Source organism: Mobula hypostoma, chromosome 7, assembly GCF_963921235.1.
Source record: "Mobula hypostoma chromosome 7, sMobHyp1.1, whole genome shotgun sequence".
Lineage (NCBI taxonomy): Eukaryota > Metazoa > Chordata > Chondrichthyes > Myliobatiformes > Myliobatidae > Mobula > Mobula hypostoma.
In genome coordinates, this window is record NC_086103.1 from 181,095,653 (window position 1) to 181,118,518 (window position 22,866).

General features: G+C 42.0%; 1 protein-coding gene across 2 annotated transcripts in view; it reads right to left on the reverse strand.

The window, feature by feature from the left end:
* Positions 1-4,481: 4,481 nt before the first annotated feature.
* The window catches only part of uvrag (UV radiation resistance associated gene), a 444,845-nt gene continuing 426,460 nt past the window's right edge, over positions 4,482-22,866 (reverse strand). For both annotated transcript variants that reach the window (XM_063054654.1, XM_063054653.1), the window contains exon 15: positions 4,482-6,341. In XM_063054654.1, the coding sequence (XP_062910724.1) occupies positions 5,663-6,341 (679 nt within the window). In that variant the 3' untranslated portion in view covers positions 4,482-5,662. The remainder of the gene's footprint in view (positions 6,342-22,866) is intronic.

The window sequence follows — 22,866 nt, forward strand, 5'->3', positions numbered from 1 at the left end:
AAGCCAGGCGCAATGATTTATCTAAAAATATCCCCAGCTCATTTGTAATAAACTCAAGAGGTTGTGCGGAGGCTGGAAATCCAGATTAGCACACACAAAATGTTGGAGGAACATAGCAGGGCAGGCAGCATCTATGGAAAGGAATAAACAGTCAACATTTCAGACTGAGACCTGATGAAGGATCTAGACACCAAACATTGACTGTTTATTCCCCTCCACAGATGTTGCCTGAGCTGCCAAGTTCCTCCAGCATTTTGTGTGTGTTGCGTGTGTACTAAGAAAGGTTAATATAATTGCTAGTAGAAGTTTAACCCCCAGAACTGATGCAAAGAGTAAGGAAGTCATGGTGCAGGAGTGACACACTAAGCCAAAATAAGGGGTATAACACAAATTCAAAGAGAGGCCTCCGACCCTTTACTAATGCACGTGCCCTTCTCAACACTTAAAAGTAACACACCAACACATAAAATGCTGGAGGAACTCAACAGGTCAGGCAGCACCTAGAGCCAACATTTTTTTGGTTATGGACCAAAGCAAGGGCTCCGTAGACCCCAGGTTGGGAACCCCTAATCTAGAGGAATAAACAAATGATTTACTGAGACCCTTCATGAGGACTGGAAAGGAAGGAGAAAAACCCAGATATGGAGTTGGAGGCTTCCTCCCCCTTCTTTTCTAGTCTTGATGAACAATCTTGGCCCAAAATGGTGACTGTTTTTCTTTCCATAGATGCTGCCTGACCTGCTGAGTTCCTCTAGCATTTTGTGTGTTGATGTGTTACTCTGGATTTCCAGCATCTGCAGAATCCCTTGTGTTTCTCAATACTCAGCCTATCTAATTCATCCAGCTTTCTAGTAGCTTTTATTTTTCCTCAGTAAACCAGTATAAAGAGGTAAATGACAAATTTAAAGATAGTGAGGGGGAAAAATGAGAACAAGTGCTATATTTTATGTAGGGTGTGCACTATATATATTGTAGGTGCACTGTAGTTCAGAGGAACGCTGTTTCATTTATGTACAGGTCAGATGACAATAATCTTGAACTTGGAAGGAACAATTTACAGTCTGGATTTCATGTCATACTTACCATTCTGAACACTCTGTGATCTCTGTCCCTTGTGCCCAGCTTCACTAGACAAGACTGTGGCTCACCCTAACCCAACTAGGCTTTTAGTCCATCTGTTATTTATTTACTCCTTTGAGTTTCTTAACTGGATAAGTTGGTGCTTTGCACCTAGATTCATTTACACTGGAGAAGATTGTGATTCCACCCTAACACCTAAATCCTACAAAGGGTAGTGGATTAAGGTCTAGTCTAGCAGGGGTAAAGGCCTCCTCACCATTGAGCACATCTATACGAAGGGTTGTTACAGGAATGCTCTGTTCTCGCTGCTGCCATCAGGAAGAAGGTACGGGAGCCTCAGGACCACACCACCAGGTTCAGACACAGTTATTACCCCTCAATCATCGGGCTCTTGAACCAGAGTGGATAACTTCACTCACCCCATCACTGAACTATTCCCACAACCTATGGACTCACTTTCAAGGACTCCTCATCTCATGTTCTTGATATTTATTGCTTATTTATTATTTATTATTATTTCTTTATTTTTGTATTTGCAGAGTTTATTGTCTTTTGCACACTGGTTAGACACCCAAATTGGTGTGGTCTTTCATTGATTCTATTATGGTTATGATCCTATTATGGATTTATTGAGTATGCCCGCAAGAAAATGAACCTCGGGGTTGTATATGGTGACATATATGTACTTTGATAATAAATTTACTTTCAACCTTGAACTCCAACTAGACTTCCATACTCCTTTAAGCTAACTGTTTAACATGATAAAAACTGTCATTTGGGTTGTGTACATAAATGGGCCAAATGTTCCCAATGACTAAGTTCAAAACAAGTACTAACGTTCTCTGTTTAAGAATTTTAGTCCTGGTGAAATGGAGTTTTTGAGAAAGTTCAATAGACACTACTGAATGTATGTGAAATTATTGCAAATATTACAAAGGAAGCTGATCCAGTTCCTAACTCTACCATGGATGGTCCCAAGCCCAACTGCAAAACCAGGAGGGTTGTACATGGGGCTAGCAACCTCATCCCATTAAAGCCCAGAGCTACAGAAACACCAACAGAAGCTCCAAAGGATCTTTAAAGATGGGTTGCACCTGGGGACAAAAAAGACTGGTCCGGGATAGAGGACTCTTGGCGAGTTACAGTCAGCAGTCTATGCCCCATTAGGGTCGATGGGCTTAAGAAGATGAAGATCGTGTTCCTAGATGCAACAGTTCAATTTTCCACTGATGGGGGTTACGTTCTATCGCTATGGAACATTTAAGCCAAAAGCAACACAAGCCCATTGGTATCTGAACTAAGAATTGAACACACTGTACTAACACATAGAACTGCTCCGTCTCCAACTGTGTGATGCAATTAAAAAGTAACCTCTGGTTTTGGATTCGAGTGACAGATGCCCAAGTATAGGTGCAGGTGACAGCAAAGCACAGAATAGTGGGGTTGGCACAAACCACAGACTGAGATCTTCAGAGTTTTACCAAAGTGATCCCAAAGACAAGGTGCAAGTCCATTTCACTTGGCAGTGTGGATTAGCTGAACAGTTCCTCTGTCTGCAATGGGCAACTAACCAGTGATTTTGGTGTGCAAACTCAGGAGTCTAATCAAATAATATCAGTGCATGGTATTAGTGAACCCCACCATAGATGGTCCCAGGCCCAGCTTCAGAAGAAGGAGGGCTGGGCATGGGCTAGCAACCCCATCCTGTAAAAAAACAGAGCTACCAAAGCTCCAGCCACCTTGTCCCTGGGAGAAAAGGAGCTTGGAAAATAGGCGACACCTGGGGACAATTTGAAGGACTGGCCCAGGACCGATGACTCTGATGAGCTGCTGTCGACAGCCAATGCCCCTGTAGAGGTGATGGCCTTAAGAAGAAGAAAGTATTTCTATTGAGACAAAAGATATGAAATGTAACATACTGATACCATTGACAACTGTCTTATCCGTCTCAGTGGAGCGGCAAGGTATGCACATATATATTTTATGTGTGAACACCAAGTGTAGAGGGCTGTTGGGTCCAGTCTCCACGGATAAGTACTTATTCCCAAATGGCTGCTTGGAAAGCCTTGAGCACCAAGGCCATCGATAAGTACTTTCCCCCAATTGAAAGCCTTGAGCACCAAGGTTCACAGCAAACAGCATTCAGACAAAGATGTATTTAAATTTGATACGAGCAGCCGACCCACAGAATCATATGCATTAAAGGACCACAAACAAATAATCACATTCATAATGCCAATACTTTTAAAGCAATAAAAAAACACACCAAATTAACTTATGAAATTCAAATCAGCGCCATGGTGAAATGTCATACTCAACAGTGCTACGCCATGGGAGAGGCAAATGAAATTGCACAGAGGTCCCACAGGCAGAACGTACTCCCTTATCTACACTTGCCCCAACCCTGAACAGAAGCAAACCATATCTTCTTTATTCAAAAACAGGGCCCTCTGACCCCAGTGAATGGAACCTGGGATGAAAACAGACCAGACAGCTAAGTTAGAAAAGTTTTGGAAGATTCTAAGTGAGGAAGAGGAGATTAATCTTCATAGACTATAAAACTAGTTAATACTTGAATGTAATTAAATTCAATTCTCCAGACCCTATACTTTGGCAATGCAGTGGTTTGTTCATTAGAACTTTTCATCCTCAGGAAAGTTGTGTTTTTAAAGTAAGGTTGGGGGGGGGGCAAAAGAGGGAAAGGGGAAACAAAGATGGATTAAATTTGTTGTACGAAGTAACAGGAGCCATTAATCTCGACGAAAGAATGTCTTTGCTATATTAGCAAACTTATTCCAGTGTATCTTAAGTTCAGCTGGTACAACATTCTGTGCAGTTCAAATCTCAGTGGACAACATAAATTATGATTTAATTATAATTTTAAAAAAAGGTTCTTGAGGGAGACATCCAGAAACAAACATATTCTGTCCACAAACTCACTTGGAGGGCAGCAGAGCTGCAGTCAGTATCACCTGTGTAAAGGAGGTATAAATCAGTGAGTACTGAATCTAACACTACGTAGATAGCACAGGTAGGCAGCAGTTCTAGGGACAACGCACCTGTCAATTGAATTCGGGTATTATTTCCTTAACCCACTTCATCAAAACAAAAACTCCCAATGAGGTTGAGATTGGGTGCCTCTTGCTGGCTGAGGCTCCTCTGCTACTGGACAGCAATACCGGTCAATGAGTTGCCGTCTGAAATCTATGAAGGTCAGGTTTGCCCCGAGGTGCCGGAATTCTGGGTGGTGTCCCCCCCCCAACCTGAAGTGTGTAATTTTTGCGTGGGCAGCCGCGGTGCTGGTTAACGAGTTGTCACCAGAAGTCTCTATGAAGGTCAGATTTACCCCGAGGTGCTATGAGCCCAATAGGAATTCCAGACGATGCCCCCGCCCCCCCACCCCGACTTGACATGTGCGATTTTTGTACAGGCAGTCACGGTACTGGTTAATGAGTTGTCACTGGAAGTCTTTATAAAGGTCAAATTTTACCTGCCAGGAGGGCTGGACCAACTATCTATTTTAAATCTGTATTTCAGAGGTTAGATTGAGAAGCAATTTTTTTTGGGGGTGTGGTTAGTAAAACAAGCGCAAGGGAAAGAAAATGAACAGCTCACATCAATTAAGTCAACAGACAAGTCAGTGTCACACATCCACAGCCTTTTATATCACCAAATGCATAGGGGCATTTCATGCACTTTCCTGTATTCAGTTCCTAGGTGGCTGTCGAGTTGTGAAGGTTCGGATAGTTATCAAAGCAGGTCAACAATACCTGAGACTGTGCAATTGTGTAGTCAAAATGTAGGGGAGCAATATTCGGCCAATTAAATTAAAACTATTTCCTTGAAGTTTTCAACTGCATGGAGAAATAGCTCTCAAAGTGGTTTCCACCAAACGACTGACTTTATTTTTTATTTTCCAATTACCTATTGCAAAGGATAAACGAAACCTGAACCAGAAGTTGTTCGGCAGGACTTCATCAGAAGCCTGCAGCAAGCCCCCATCTCTGAGAAATGTCAGGAGCTCAGAGGTTCTGCATCAGGTTCAAAGAAATTCAGCTTGGAGTCATTGCACATAAGTTACTTGGCAGACACAGCCGGTTGTCATTTCTTGGTAGCTTCCTGGGTTGATGTATTTTCGGCATGAGGGCGGTCTTCACTGAGGCATAGATGCTGTGCTGGCTGGACAACATTAACACAGCTGAAGGCCTGATCTCGTACCCTCTCGGCATTATGCTCAGCGCTCCTCTCAGTCCCAGGAATATAATCCTGGGTTCACTGGGAAAGGGGGGACCAATTGACTGACTCCTGTTTAGTTGAAGACTGGGCAAGTTTATCTGCATACAAAGGTTGGTAGATACAAGCATGCAGCCATGGATAACATGAAGTTATTCTGCAAAGCCATGGATCGAGATGCATTTGCTCTGCCCCTTCTCACATCTCTATGTATGATTCTTTCATTTTCTCTCAGCCTCTCCATTTCAATGCAACACCCATAATCTCATATCAGCAAACTCTCTCAGAAAGTGCAACTTGGCTTTTCATTACGGCTCACAGGTCTTTGTTGTGCTTTGACCTGAGTGTCTCACTTCTCTGAGCCTTTGCGATGTCGCCGGAAACTTGAGACGTTCTCGTTCAGTGCATAGATCCTCCGGGAGAACTCCTCAAACCCTTCGGCATCGAGCTCGCCCAGAACCTGGTCATCGCTCTCCACGGCCACGGCTTGGTCAACAGGGATACAGAATCCTTCCAGCTGTTCTTCTGAACTGAAGCCTGTGGCTTCCATTCCAATGATTTCCTCGGCCCGCTCCACCGAGCAGAAGATGCCTCCACCTTTAGGGTGGCCAAAGTCACCTGAGTGCGGGCTGCTGGACTTAGCGGCGGGTGCGCTGGGCAATGTCATCCCATTTACCCCAGCAGAAACTGGCTGTGACCGGGACGCTTCATCAACAACACCATTTTCATTACCGTGCACGCCATTCTTAAAGGTGTCACACACTGCCCCCTCCTCTTTGAAGGAGCTGTCAGGTACCTCCAGCATTGTAGAGGTGTGCACCTTGCACACGTCCGTCGGCGGTGGCTCTGCTTGACATGCTGCTGCATTGTGGCTCGGGGCCAGATCTTCTTCCAAACACCCGTGCGACTGCCTCCAAGCTTTGTCTGGAGAGGGGATTCCACCGCTCTGAGCCTGCACCTCCGACCCTACTGGCACGATGGCCATTTGCCTCCGAGGAGCAGGAGTGGCACTGGAGAGAGGCCGATCACTTGTGAGAAAATAAAAAATTACTTGTTAACTTGGGAATGTAACACAGACACCAGATCATATTTTCATCCTCTGCATAAATTCAGCCATCACCATCAGGGTCCTGAACCAGCATGCATAACTTCACTCTCCCCATTACTGAACTGATTCTACAACCTATGGACTAATTTTCATGGATTCTACAACTTATGTTCTCAGTTTGTATGTATGTATTTATTTACTTTACAGTGCATTCCGGTTTATTGAGCCATTGGTTAATTGGTGCATCCGCTTATTTGGGACACTCTGAAAGAACAAAAACTAACCAAGAAAATAGCCAGGTTCCCTTTGTTTATTTGGGACACTCTACCGCTTAATTGGGACAGCAGACTACTGCTGAACAGTTTCTAACTAGCTTCAGATGTGAGCACTTGTGTGGCCATTAGACACTACACCGTGTTTAGAGTGAACAGTTTTTAAATAGCTTCAGTTGTGCGTGCTTGTGTTCGAAAACCAGCGATTTTGATACTGATTTTAGGTGAGAAATAAATAGTTAAGACAAAACGAAACAACTTCACTACTTCAAAAAGTTAATAACTATGAAGAATTTAAAGGTATTGACAACCATCTTGAATGTTATAATGAAAACGAAGACTTGGAGGATGCAATTGTCAAAAATTGTATGATGGTTGTTCATTTTCTACACCAGGTGTCTACACTGATTTTGTTCATTTACAGTCAATCAAAAGAACATGGCAACACAACTCCTCTGTCGATAACTACTGGGAACTAATACACAGTTTTACAGTACTGTAGTACTATTGGTAGTGTCCTAATATTGGTATGTTTGTATTGATAGTGTCCTAATTTGCTCTGTATTTCATTTAAACACAATTTGTTACTCAGTTAAATGATAGTTCGTCTTTTTTATACCTTTCTAACTATTTCCATGAAAAATAAACTCTTCTCAGGCTTCCAGCCAGGTACAGGTATCAATTTTAACAGGTGTTTTGTTGACAGACTCTGCCATCTTCATCAGGGATGATGCCTGGGCATGTCTAGTCCAGTGGAACTTAGGCCTCTCCTCAAGTCCTCTATGTAGAAATTAGCAATAGCCGGCAACATGGCCACTCCGTCCATTTGTTCATAGTAATTCCCCTTATAGAGGAAATACGTTGATGTAAGGGTGTGTTCAAAAAGGTCACGGTACCCTTATCAAACCCAGGAGGACCAAGCTCTCCTTAATGGGAACTCTTGTGAACAGGGGCACCACCTTGAAACTGACCACTGTGTCCTTCGGGGTCAAGCTGGATGTTGGTTATCATTTTTATGAAGTTGTTCAAATTTGTGATGTGATGCTCACAGCCCCCAATGAGGTAGCAGGTCAGAGAATCAATTTCACTGGTGATAGGTTTCCGGGGGGAGCCTTGTATGTCTTAGGGAGTCCCTAAAGTTTTGGTGATACTGGCAACACTGGCACTTGAGGAGTGGGCTCTGAGTTCACTGCCCTTATGGCCCAAATGCTTCTTCAGATATGTTGATGACACCTTCGCAGTAAGGCCTCATGGACTCCGGGCACTTCAATAGTTCCACGACCATCTGAACAGTATACATCAATACAATTTATGATGGAGATGGAGAAGAATAGTTGCCTCCCATTCCTGGACATTTTAATACAATGCAAACTGGATGGTAGCCTTGGACATGGCGCCTATCAGAATACAATCACCTGGACTTGTACCTCAACCATAACAGGCACCATCGCACCTTCCAACATAGAGTAGTTCTTTCTACTTTGATTAACTGTGCGAAAACTATCTTGGACATGGAGAGTCTCCTTGAGGAAATAAGACAATTATGCCCGACACTAATACAGAATGGCTACATGGTGAAGGAAATCAACAGGGCTCTTAAAAGGGCCAACGAGAAAACCAGGACACCTAACGAGGAGGAACCTGTCGCAACCACCTCTCTTCCCTATTTCTGCAGCTTCTGGATCGATCGCCAGAAATACCAGATTAATACCATCCACAAACCTGTAAGGACGCTCAAATCACAGTTTATGCAGTCAAAGATGACCTGATGTTTACAGGATTCCCTGTGAATGCTGCGTAGTGTACATCGGCCAAATGGGACACACAGTGGGAACTCGTACCAAGGAGCACAGGAGGTGTTACCATTTGGGTTACCCAGAGAAATCAACAGTAGCAGAACATTGCATTTGCAATGGCCATAGGATTAACTTCAACGGCACCTAACTATTGTGCCGTGCCAATGGCTTTTGGGATCACCTGGTGAAGGAAGCCATTGAAATAAAACTAGAGGAAAAGAACTTTAACAAAAATGAAAGTCTCGCTTTGAGTAAGAACTAGAATTCAATTATAAACAAGGCATGATAGTGGAAACCTGATTGGATGAGGATTAACCAATCAGGAAGGACGAATGATGGGGGTATAAATACCACTGGACTAGACATGCCAAGGCATCATCCCTGATGAAGATGGCAGTTTGTCATCGAAGAATCAGTTAAAATCAATACCTGTACCTGCTGGAAGCCTGAGAAGAGTTTATTTATCATATATACCAGGAAAACACTAGATCCTATTTCCATGAAACTTCGGCTAATTGGGGCAAAATGCACTGGTCCCTATGTGTCCCAATTAACCAGAATTCACTGCATTTTGTTTTCATTTCTTTTTTGTAATTGCACAATTTGTTGTCTTTTGAACATTGATTGTTTGTGCATCTTTGTCGTGTGCAGTTTTTCATTGATTCTATTGTGTTTCTTTGTATTTACCGTAAATGCCTGCAAGAAAATGAATCAGGTTAGTATATAACGTATATGTACTTTGATAATAAATTTACTTAGAAATTTGAATTGTATCTTTATCATTTAAAACAAAACTACACCACCTCTTACGGGCATTAAGATATCCCACAGCTTTTCTAAATTGATAGGTATCAAGGAGAGAAGAGACAGGTTTAGCAGCCAATACTCTTGAGTTACAGTACACTACAGCACAGAAACAGGCCCTTCAGACCTTGTTGAACTGTTATCCTGACCAGATCCACTGACCCACACCATAGTCCTTCACACCCTGTGAGTCCATGTATTTATCCAAACCTCTCTTTAAAAAATTAGTCAAACTTGCACCCGCCACTTCTACTGACAGCTCATTTCACACTCTCACCACCCTCTGAGTGAAGAAGTTCCCCCTCTTGTTCCTCTTAAACTTTTCACCTTTCACCCTTAGCCTCTAGTTCTTGTTCTAGTCTCACCCAAGCTCAGTGGAAAAAGCTTCATCAAATCATATTTTTATCGTCTGTACAATCTGCATTTAAAATAAAACTATGCCAATTCTTACAGAAACGCTGAAGCTTGACTTAAATTCAAGTTCAAGTTTCACACATAAAAGTTTTATGTGTGTTGCTGGAAATTCCAGCATCTGCAGATTTCCTCGTGTTTGCGTTTTCAAGTTCAAGTTTACTGTCATTCAGCCATATACATGTACACAACTACACGAAACAATGTTCTTCTGGACCAAGGTGCACAACACCGTACATATAACACACACAACACATGAAGTAATATTACCACAATAAATTAACAAATAATAAAATATATTCCAGAACATATAGTTTCAAGGAGAGTGGAGACAAGTTTAGCAGCTGATTCTCCAGAGACAACTTATTAGGTATGTTTGCCACTTTAAGCAGGAGATCTGTGAAAGGACAGATGTGGACCAGCACAGATAATTCTGGATGTGGAGGTTGGTAGAAATAGAGAGAAAGGAACAGAAACAGAAGGCCATAAACATGAGAAAGTCTGCAGATGCTGGAAATTCAAAGCAACACACATAAAATGCTGGAGGAACTCAGCAGATCAGGCAGCATCTACAGAAATGAATAAACAGCCAACGCTCTGGGCTGAGACTCTTCTTCAGAACTGGAAAGGAAGGGGCAAGATGCCAGAATAAAATGGAGTGGAGGAGGGGAAGGAGGCTAGCTGGAAGGTGATAAGGTGAAGCCAGGTGGGTGGGAAAGGTTAAGGGCTGAAGAGGAAGGAATCTGATAGGACTGGAAAGAGGATCATAGGAGAAAGGGAAGGAGGAGGAGACCCAGGGGAAAGTGATAGGAGAGGAGAAGTAAAAAGTGTCCAAGCCTGGTCAGCATTGGCTAAATTTTCACTGACTCCAGCTTCCATGCTGTTGCTTGACTATGTTATCACCCAAAAACAATGAAAGATCCACAAAAGTGTGAAGAAAGCAGTAGGGTAGCACAGTAGCATAGTGGCTACTTAATGCTTCACAGTGCCTAAGATCAGGGTTCGACCATTCTTATCAGTCCTTAGTGGCTGTAACTCCTTAGAGTTGCTGTCTGTAATGAGCTTATAGGCCCTCCCTGTGACTGCCTGGATTTCCACTTGGTGATCCAGTTTCCCACCACATACCAAAAAAGCGTTGGGGTTGGGGTTAATAAGTTATGGCCATGGTACGTTGGCGCTGGAAGCATACAACACTTGCGGGTTGCCCCCAACACTTCTCGGACTGTGTTGGTTGTTGACGCAAGCATTGTAGGTTTTGATGTGCAGTACTGTACAAAAGTCATAGGCACATTTATATAACCAGGAAGACTAAGAGTTTTGCAAAGAACTGTGGTCATTTTATGTATTGCATTCTAAAAAAAAAACAAATTTCATGACATATGTGAGTGGTGATAAACCTGATTCTGATATGGGGTCTCTGTTGTGGATTGAGAGTGGGAAGGGGGCAGGTTGGGAAAAGGGGAAGGGAGAAGGAAGCACCAGATAGACATTTCGTAATGATCAATACACCAATTGTTTGGAATCAAGTGACTTTGCCTGGTGTGTCTGCAGACATGCCACCAACCCACCCCCACCCCGGCACTGTTTCTCTGCCACCGACCCGTCCCACACTCCTCCCGCCGCGCTCCGCTCTTTCCATTCCCAATATCCTTTGCTCCAGCCGGATTTACAAACTCACTCTCCACTCCACCTTGTCAAATACTGAACTGTGCAAAAGTCTCAGACACCCTAGCTATTAGACTTTTACACAGTACTATACATGTGACAAATAAAGCTAATCTCTCATCTTTCAATCTTGGAATGTAGGAGATTGAGGGGGCAACCTATTAGAAGTGTTGAAAATTATGAGAGGCATTGATAAGATGGACGGTAAGAGTCTTTTCCCCAGGGTAAGGGAGTCGAAAACTAGCGGACACAGAGGGTAGCACAGTAGCGTAGTAGTTAGCACAACACTTTACCGTATCAGCGACCCAGGTTACATTCCTGCCGCATCTTGTAAGGAGTTTGTACGTTCTCTCCGTGACTGCGTGGATTTCCTCCGGGTGTTCCGCTTTCCTCCCAAAGTCCAAAAACGTACGGGTTGATAGGTCAATTGATCATTATAAGTTGTCCCGTGATTAGGCTAGGGTTAATTTGGGGGATTACTGGGCAACACAGCTCAAAGGGCCTATTCTGTGCTGTATCCTAATAAGTAAGTGATGTTGTGGGGATGGAACTGGACTCTCTGACGGTGGTGTCTGAAAAGAGGATGCTGTCCAAGTTGCATGCCATCTTGGACAATGTCTCCCATCCACTACACAATGTACTGGGTGGGCACAGGAGTACATTCAGCCAGAGACTCATTCCACCGAGATGCAACACGGAGCGTCACAGGAAGTCATTCCTGCCTGTGGCCATCAAACTTTACAACTCCTCCCTTGGAGGGTCAGACACCCTGAGCCAATAGGCTGGTGCCGGACTTATTTCCATCTGGCATAATTTACATATTATTATTTAATCATTTATGGTTTTATATTGTTAAATTTATACTCTATTCTTAGTTGGTGCAACTGTAACAAAACCCAATTTCCCTCGGGATCAATAAAGTATGTCTATCTACCTATCTATCTAAATAAATTTAGGGTGAGAGGGAAAAATTTTAAAGGGGCTCAAAGGACAACTTTTTCATGCAAAAGCAGCTGCCAGAGAAAGTGGTTGAACAGGTGCACTTAAGAAGCACTTGGACAGGTACATGGAGGGGAGGGGCCTGGAGGGTCATGTGCTGAATGCAGGAGATTGGGGCTAGCTGGGTGGACAACATGGTTGCTCATGGACTCTTTGGGCTGAAGGGCCTGATATTTGTCCTGTATTGCTCTTCGACTCTTCTCAGTCTTCCAAATATCCAAGCCCTTATTTTAAGGCAAGTTTGTCAAATTTTGAACTTTCCAGCCAGAAAACACTTCTCTTCAATATCTGTCCAAATATTTCCAAGGATTAGAGAGTATTTCTTATGAGGATTGGTTGAGCGAGCTAGGGCTTTTCTCTTTGGAACGAAGAATGATGAGAGGTGACTTGATAGAGGTGTACAAGGTAAAGCAAACAGACTTCTTCCCAGGGTAGAAACAGCTAGATTGATCTTAGAATAGGCCGGTATAGCATCGTAGGCCAAAGGGTCTGTACTGTGCTGTAATGTTCTATGTTTTATTTCCAAGGAAAGCAATGGTCAAATATTAATGAAAAACAGATTAATTTGAAAGTGAGAGAGAGAGAGTGAAAGTGTGAGAGAGAGTGAATGGGAAAGAGAGAGAGAGTGAGTGAGAATGCGAGAGAGAGAGAGAGTTTGAAAGAGAGTGGGAGTGGGAGGGAGAGCATGAGAGAGAGTGAGTGAGTGTGAGAAAGTGAATGAGAGAGGGATGGAGAGGGAGGGGAGGGTAAGAGAGAGAGGGGAGGAGGAAAGGGGGCAGAAAGAGAGAGAGAGAGAGAACGACAGAGAGAATGCGAGAGAATGACAGAGAGTGGGAGAGAAAGCATGAGAGAGAGTGATGGAAAGAGGGAGGGAGGAGAGGGAAAGAGGTAGTGTGGGAGGGGAGGGGGAGAGAGGACAGTGAGGGCCTGCAGAAATAATGTGGAACTGCTGGATCTAGTAGTTTCCTTTGGGATAATAAATGCATATGTTTTGATCTTCCAGGTTCCTTAGATTCTAGTACAATTCCTATGGATTATGCAACCTCTCCAACCTCTAGACTTGTTATTTTTGGTATCACTGTAAGCTTCTCCTTTCAATCTAATAATACCTTTAATTCTCTGGATGGCCACAAAGTGTCAGGGAACAAGGTTAAAACAATTCTTCTGTGCACACAGCATCCCAGGATTCACTTTCCATGTAATTTCCTGACAATTGACCCAGAAGATAGGAAAATCTGCAACCACGGCATTTTTCTTGGGTGGTACGATGAAGGGTTTCGGCCTGAAACATTGACTGTTTATCCCTCTCCACAGAAGCTGCCTAACCTGCTGAGTCCCTCCAGCATTTTGTGTGTTTCTTGGGTAGTATCTGTGTGAATTCTGCTTTATCAGTTCAGATAGAGGTGGTTGTTCTGTGGAAATGAATCTGATGGCATCACTGAACTATCGAAATTCAAATTATGAACTCAAGCTTGACACAGTAGTGTAGTAATGCCTTACAATGCCAGGGATCAGCAATTCCTTCTGTTTATCCATTCCCCCATGATCACCCAGGGTGCTCCAGTTCCCTCCCACATTCCAAAGATGTACAAGTTAGAGTTATTAAGTTGTGGGCATCATATGTTGGTGCCACTTGCGGGCTGCCTCCAGTATACCTTCAGACTGTGTTGGTCATCGACACAAATGATGCATTACACTGCTTTCAATGTATATGTGATGAATTAGCAACTCAAGCTAATCTTCATCTTTAGAGTTAACCTTATCAGTTCAGAAAGAGGTAGCTACTGAATCGGATGTCATCACCGTACTGCAGGAATTCGGATTATGAATTCAAGCTCACTTTTATCACTTTTGCTCAATATACTCTACAATCTTTAAGTAATGTTACTGGCATAAAAGCAGTAGCTTTAAATTTAAAAAAAAATACATACTTTGGCAATTTTATGTCTGTTCCAAAGGATGTAATACAAGGACTCCACTTATAAAACTGAACCATGCTGGCTCACTAGATCTTTACTCAAAGAACACTTGGCATAATTTTTATTCACATAATCTTTGGCAGAGGGGTTTGACAGAAATTGTGTTGTTTTAGTTTCTTGTTCACTGGTCTGCATAACTCTTCAAAATTATCACACAAAAACTCTCTTTTTTAATTTAAATATATCAACCTCCCACAGACGGACTGGACAAACCAAAATCAATACTTCTACCGATCAAATATCTTCCCATAAATCATAAGTTAACTAGAATCAGATGAAGTCACATCAATCTTATTTTGAGAGAATAACAAAAGAAAATTCCACAGCACTTTTAAAACACTGAAGGAAAGAAAAAGCACCCAGAATATGAATTTACATAGCTTAATTTCAATTTAAACTTAGACCAGTACAGCACAGGAATAGGCCTTTCAACCCACAATGTTGTGCCGAACCAAATAAATTAGTAATCAAATGGCCAACTAAACTAAACCCTTCTGCCCACACAATGTCTATAACCTTTCATTTTTTCCACATACTTGTACTTTATACCTTATTGTTGCCAAACAATTGATACTAGAACGTACAATCATCACAGCGATATTTGATTCTGCGCTTCCCGCTCCCTGGGTTACAATATTAAATATTTAAAATATTATAAATAGAAACATTAGTAAATATTAAAAATGCAAATTATAAATCATAAATAGAAAATAGAAAAATGGAAAGTGAGGTAGTGCAAAAAAATCGAGAGGCAGGTCCGGATATTTGGAGGGTACGGCCCAGATCCAGGTCAGGATCCGTTCAGCAGTCTCATCACTGTTGGAAAGATGCTGTTCCCAAATCTGGCCGTACATTCATGTGCTTATCTAAATGTCTCTTAATAGTCCCTAATGTATCTGCTTCTACCACAACCCCAGATAGAGGTGGTTGTTCTGTGGAAATGAATCTGATGGCATCACTGAACTATCGAAACCACTCTCTGTGTAAAAAAAATCTTACCCTCACATCCCCTTTGAAATTACCCGCTCTCACTTTAACTGCATGCTCTCTGGTATTAGACATTTCAACCCTGGGAAAAAGGTACAGTCTGTCTACTCTATCTCTGCCTCTCATAATCTTATAAGTTTTATAAGTGCAAATATTACTTGGAATCTCCAGAACTGAAATAACTTCAATTTCTTTAAAACAGGGTAATGACTTTGCATTAATAAGAGAAGATTATAGATGCAGTGACAAGGTTAACCACATTTCAGTGAAGCAGACTGAAAACTTTCACACAACAGCATTTGAACTGAATTATACATTTAGGCCTTTCAGACATGGGTTGTGTCTGGAATATTTTGTGTAAGATGGGAGGAGAGCTACATGTCTGGTTTTGAGAGTGTAAACAAGCTGAGATAATACACTTAAAGAAATGAGCCTTTCAGAATTGTTCCAAGGTGTGGGGCAATAATTAAATACAGGGGATTCTGGTTAACTCTCAAAGAACAAAATCAAAAACTGTTCCCACAACCTAAGGACTCACTTTCAAGGCCTCTTCATCTCATGTTCTCGATATTTACTATCTATCTACCTATCTATCTATCTATCTATTTATATTTATTTATTATTTCTTTTATCTTTAAAAGGTTTGTTGTATTTTTAACAATGGTTGATTGTCCATCCTGTTAGGTGCGGTCCGCATTACGGTTCTTGGATTTATTGAGTTTGCCTACAAAAAAATGAATTTCAGGGCTGTACATGGTGCCTTTGATAATTAATTTACTTCGAACTTTCAACTTTAATTGGGAAAAAGGCCGGGATTCTCTTCATTTACTTGGGACATTATGCCGCTTAATTGGGACACAAAGAGTGTTGCTGAACAGTTTCTAACTCGCGTCAGTTGCGTGCACTTCTGTGGCCGTTAGACAAACACTGTGCTTAGAGTAAAACAATTTTTAGTTAGCATCAGTTGTGTGAGTTTGTGTTCAAAAGGCAGTGATTTTTATCACTGATAGTTGGTGAGAAATAAGCAGTAATACAATTCAGAACTGCTTTTCCCACTGCGGTTTCAAGCAGTCAGGCTTGGAGATGCCTGAAAAGGCTAGATTGAAAATGAAGATTTGGAGAATGCAACTGTCAAAAGCAGTGTATGAAGGAAGTCCATTATCTGCACTAGGTGCCTGTGCTTGTTTTAGATCATAGAAATCTACAATACATTATAGGCCCTTCGGCCCATAATGTTGTGCCCACCATGTAATCTACTCTAGAAACTGCCAGAATTTCCCTACTGCATACCCCTCTACTTTTCTAAGCTCCCTGTACTTAAGAGTCTCTTAAAAGACCTTATTGTACCTGCCTCTACCAGCGTCGTGGCCATGCATTCCACGCACCCACCACTCTCTGTGTGAAAAACTTACCTGACGTCCCTTGTACCTACTTCCAAGCACCTTAAAACTATGCCCCCTTGTGTTAGTCATTTCAGCCCTGGGAAAAAGCTGTTGACCATCCATACGTCAATGCCTCTCATCATCTTACACACCTCTATCAGGGCACCTTTCATCCTCCGTGGCTCCAAGGAGAAAAGGCCAAATTCACTCAACCTATTCTCATACGGCTTGCTTTCCAATTTTGTTCAATTACAGTCAATCAAAAGAACACGGCAGCATATATTGGATGAATTCTAGCAACTAGTACAGTTTCGTAATACCGTATTAGCATTGGTAGTGTTCTAATTTGCTCTGTATTTCATTTAAACAGCTAATTTGTTACCAGTTAAAGAGTTTTTGCTTTTTTATACCTTTTTAACTATTTCTATGAAACATCAGCTAACTGGGGTAGTCAAACAATTGGTCCCAATGTGTCCCAAATCCACTGTACTTTTGAAGCACAGTTACTGCTGCCATGTAAGAGCAGCAACCATCCACAAAAAGAAATGTAAAAACGACCAGATAATCTGTTATTTTGAGGTACCCAATGAAACTGTGCCACCCATGTGACCACTGAGCCTACTAATCCATATGTTTTCGGAACGTGGGAGGAAAATGGAGCACCCAGAAGAACCCTACGTGGATTTAAAGCTAGGTCACTAGGGCTGCAGTAGCATTATGCTAACTGTGTCGCCCATACTGTTGAGATGCTAGTCCAAGGTACACCTCAGCTCTCCTATCAGATTCCTTCATCAATCTTTTACCTCTTCCACCTATCACCTCTTAGTTTTTCATTTCATCCCCCCTCCCCCACCCACCCGCCCAGTCTCACCTATCAGCTGCCAACTTGAACTCCGTCCCCTCACTCCATTTTCTTATTCTGTCTCCTTCCTTTCCAGTCCTGAAGAAAGATATTGTCCTGAATGGTCGACTGTTTATGTCCCTCCATAGATACTGTCTGGCCTGCTGAGTTCCTCCAGCATTTTGTATGAGTTGCTCAAGATTTCCAGCATCTGCAGGATCTCTTGTGCTTATAATATAACAATCTGACCTACTACACTTAATTGACCAATATAGTCCGATTCCAACAGGAGAAGGAAAAAGGCGGGTTACTGGTAGCTTAAGACCAGTCGCTTCAGACAGATGGGGCTCGTCAGCCGTGGTTAGCAGCTCATCTAGGAAACTGAAAACTCTGATCTCAAACCTCTGCTCTTATGGCTATACCCACTCATGGGGAAGGCTTCGGGAGTAAATCCCGAGGGAAAAGACTGGAGCTGGAGTCCCTAAAGCAGTCCTACATTGAGTTCAATATTGACTGGCAACTCCTGCGATGCTGCTGGTGCCAAACTGTATTGGTGTCTGCTGTTCCTTTGGGTTTATCGACTGCATGGAGAGGTTGAGCCTGCTACATGGGCAACAGTTTGCTCTCCATGCTGTTCTGTCAAGCCTTGTGTATCTAGACAACTAGGATGCAACATCCATGGTCAACTCTGACTGGCAGAGAACCATACCTTAGTCTAATTCTCCACACTAGTTTATCTCAGTGTTACCTCAGTAATAGCTATAATGGTAGGAATTAACATAACAAGTGAGTCTTGTTTATGTAATGTGACTAGAATGGTTCTTTAAAGGAAAAGCCAAGATAAGAATTAGGATTATCAGTTTTAATAATCCTACAATTAGAAGCACAGCTATTTTATCAGTGGAAATTCATGACCTACACCAGGATACTGTAAGAAAGCAATTATAGTTTCTATTTTTTGAAAGGGCTAGTGAAATGTAGAGAGAAACTTTATGTAAAGTTAATTGTTTTAACCTGTAAAAAGCATTTCAGAATGTATATTGTATACATTTCTCTGACATTAAATTTGACCTTTGAACCTTTGTAGATGTTCATGTATAGTGTAGGGATGTGTATGGTCGTGCACCTTGGAAAAAGGAATAAAGGCATATACTATTTTCTAAATAGGCAGAAAATTCAAAAATCAAAGGTGCAAAGGGAAATGGGAGTCCTCGTGCAGGATTTCCTGAAGGTTAACTTGCAGGTTGAGTCGGTGGTGAGGAAGGCAAATGTAATGTTAGAATTCATTTCAAGAAAACTAGGATGTAAAGGCAAGGATGTACTGCTGAGGCTTTATAAGGCATTGGTCAGACGACACTCAAGAGTACTATGAGCAGTTTTGGGCCCTTTATCCAAGAAAAGATGAGCTGACATTGAAGGGGGTCCAGAAGAAATCCACGAAATGATTCTAGCAATGAAAAAAGGTTAAAGTATGAGGAGTGTTTGATGGCACTATGCCTGTAGTCACTGGTGTTTTAAAGAATGGGGGCGAGGGTGGAATCTCATTGAAACCTATTGAATATCGAAAAGTCTAGACAGAGTGGATGTGGAGAGGATGTTTCCTACTGCGTGTGAATGTAGGACCTGAGAGCACAGCCTCAGAATAGAGGCACATCCATTTAGTACAGAGATGAGGAGGAATTCCTTCTGCCAGAGAGTATTGAATCTGTTGAATTCATTGCCACAGACGGCTGTGGTTGCCAGGTCATTGAGTGTATTTAAAGCAGAGGTTGATAGGTTCTTGATTAGTCAGGATGTCAAAGGTTATGGGGGGGGGGGAAGGCAGGAGAATGGGGTTACGAGGGATAATAAATCAGCCATGATGGAATGGTGCTGCAGACCTGATGGGCCAAATGGCTTAATTCTGCTCCTGTGACCTTTGCTCTTATGAGTCCTCTCTCTTCATACCCCACTCCCGGTACACAAAGGATTCAAGAATATGAAAGTTGTTATAAAAATAAGATGGGCTCTTATTGTATGAGGGAACATTAATAATAAGTTCCCTTTGCACTAAGATGGAGTATTGACTTCATAACGGCAGAGCAGACGCAATGGGCATAATGGGCTCATTCGACTCTTATGCCTTACTGTCTTGTCTACTTGCACTTCATTTTCTCTGTAACACTTTATTCTGCATCTTGCTATTGCTCTCCCTTGTACCACCTCACTGCACCGTTGTAATGAAATGATAAAGATGGATGGCATCCAAAACGAACGCTTGTTACTGTACACGTGACATTAATAAACCAGCTTCTAATAGTCATGCTTGGGAATAGGTTTAGGGAGGGCTCAGAGTTCAAGTTCAAAGTAAATACATCATCAAAGGACATGTATGTCACCATATACAACACCAAGTTTTAATTTCTTGCAGGCATACTCAATAAATCCAATAACCGTAATAGAGTCAATGAAAGAGCAGATCAACAGGGCGGACAATCAGTGTAGAAAAAGCAAAAGATTACGCAAATACAAATAGAAAGACAAAAAATTATAGTAACTTATTAAATAGACATAGCCATTCCAAACACACACAGCATAGAGAAACCAGTAAGTGAAAAACACCAGAAATATGCTGAATTAAAAGAGGAAATTGAAAGACTAGGGAACGTGAACAGGGTATACATTGTTCCAACAGTAATATCTACAAATGGTGTCATCCGAAAGTCCCTACACAATAGTATTAAACAATTAGGCTATACAGCAATATTTATGTAAATCTCCATAAATCCTCAATACTGGACACCACTAGAATAGAACATAGAACATAGAATAGTACAGCACAGTACAGGCCCTTCGGCCCACAATGTTGTGCCGACCCTCAAACCCTGCCTCCCATATAAGCCCCCACCTTAAATTCCTCTATATACCTGTCTAGTAGTCTCTTAAACTTTACTAGTGTATCTGCCTCCACCACTGACTCAGGCAGTGCATTCCACGCACCGACCACTCTCTGAGTAAAAAACCTTCCTCTAATATCCCCCTTGAACTTCCCACCCCTTACCTTAAAGCCATGTCCTCTTGTATTGAGCAGTGGTGCCCTGGGGAAGAGGCGCTGGCTATCCACTCTATCTAATCCTCTTATTCAGAATAGTCTGAAAGATCCTAGCAATTGAGAAATGAGTGTGCTTGGCTATGCAACTCTAGCCGAGATCTCTAGATAAAAATAGAACTTAATTGTATATATAGAAATCAACTTGAGCTGAGAAAAAAAAATCAAGAAAATGAGATGAAGAGTCCTTGAGAGCGAATCCATAGATTGTGGGAACATATGGTCAAAGGAAAAATAAATCCAGTTTCATAATGCTCTGCATTCAAAGAAAGGAAATTTAATGAAAGCTCCTTTCTGGAAAAACTATGATGTTACACTGGGCAAAAATAGAAAATCGGGTTTTTACAGGAAACTTTCTTTCCATATGCGCCTCTGAGACATAAGGCTGTGTGTTCAATTGCCAGTCTGACTGAAGCACTGAGGGCCGCATGGTAAGTAGCTCCAGTTCTTGATGAGTTTTATAAAATCGAGGGCCCACTTTTTACACTCTGAAGAGAACACACTGACCAAGGGACAGATCTGCTAATCAGGAATAGACCTGCTCTGCTAGTCATGAAAACAATTCTTATCTGGTCACCATTTTATTTTCACTTAGAGATACAGTGCAGAACAGGCCCTTCCAACCCAATGAGATTAAATATAGTACTGTGCACATACATCCAGCTACGTGCCTAAGACTTTTACACAGTACTGTATATTATGTCTTTCCAATTACCAAATAACACTTAATACCACCGAGTTAATACAAAGCGAAGTCCTCTTATTTCTTTCTCCTATCTCCTTATCCTGCTCATTACCTCTCTCTGGTGCTCCTCCTGCTTCCTTTTCTTCCATGATCTTCTACACTCTCCTAGCAGACTCCCCTTCCTCCAGCCCTTTCACCAATCAGCTTCCCCGCTCTTTACTTCACCATTCCCCCCTCTCCCGGTTTCACCTATCACCAACCACCTCATGCTTCTTCTTCCCCTCCATCGACCTTCTTGCTTTGACTTCTTATCTTTTTTTCCAGTCCCCATGAAGGGTCTTGGCCTGAAACGTCGACTGTTTATTCCTTTCCATAGATGCTGCCTGACCTGCTGAGTTCCTCCAGCATTTTGTGTGTGTTGCCTTGGATTTTCTCATGTTTGTGGTACTCATATTTCTGTTTCTCAACCACCTTCCTGTTTTAACCAAGATAGAGAACTGTGCAAAAGTCTTAGGCACCCTAGCTATATATGTGCCTAAGACTTTTGCACCGTGCTGTATTTAACCCAGGCCTAATCACAGAAAAACTTACAATGACTAATTAACCTAGGAAAAAATATGTCTTTGGACTGTGGGAGGAAACTGGCGCACCCAGAGGAAACCTACGGATGCCACACAGAGGATGCCGGAATTGAACTCTGAACTCCGACCTTGATGAACTTAGGGGTTTGATTTGCACAAATTTCTGCAACATTGCCCACATTACTACAGTAATGTTAATTCTAAAGGTCCTTTAATACAAAGGTACTATTTACTTTGATAATGAAATTATTATCAAAGTATGTACACTCAGTGACTATTTTATTAAGCACACCTGCTCATTAATGCAAATATCTAATCAGCTGATCATGTGGCAGCAGCTCAATGCATAAAAATGGTCAGGAGGTTCAGTTGTTGTTCAGACCAAACATCAGAATGCAGAAGAAATGTGATCTAAGTGACTTTGACCATGGAATGATTGCTGGTGTCAGACAGGGTGGTTTGACTATCTCAGATACTGCTGATCTCTTGCAATTTTCATACACAACAGTCTCTAGAGCTTACAGAGAATAGTGCGAGAAACAAAATCAGCCAGTGAGTAGCAGTTCTGTGGGCGAAAATGCCTTGTTAATGAGAGAGAACAGAGGAGAATGGGCAGACTGGTTCAAGCTGACAGGAAGGTGACAGTAACTCAAATATCCATGTGTTGCAACAGTGGTGTGCAGCCAAGCATCTGTAAACATAGAGCACGTTGAATCTTGAAGTGGACGGGCTATAGCAGCTAGAGACTAGAAACGTACACTCAGTGGCCACTTTATTGGGTATAGCAGGTACCTAATAACGTGACCACTGAGAATATATGTCACCATATACTACCTTGAGATACATTTTCTTACAGACATTTACAAGAAAATATAGTAGACAATAGAATTTATGAAAAATACTACATAAACAAAAACTGACAACCAATGTGCAAAAGAGACTAACTTTGTACATTCTTTGAAAGTGAGTCTGTGGTTTGTGTAATCAGTTCAGAGCTCAGGTAGGGAAAAGCCTT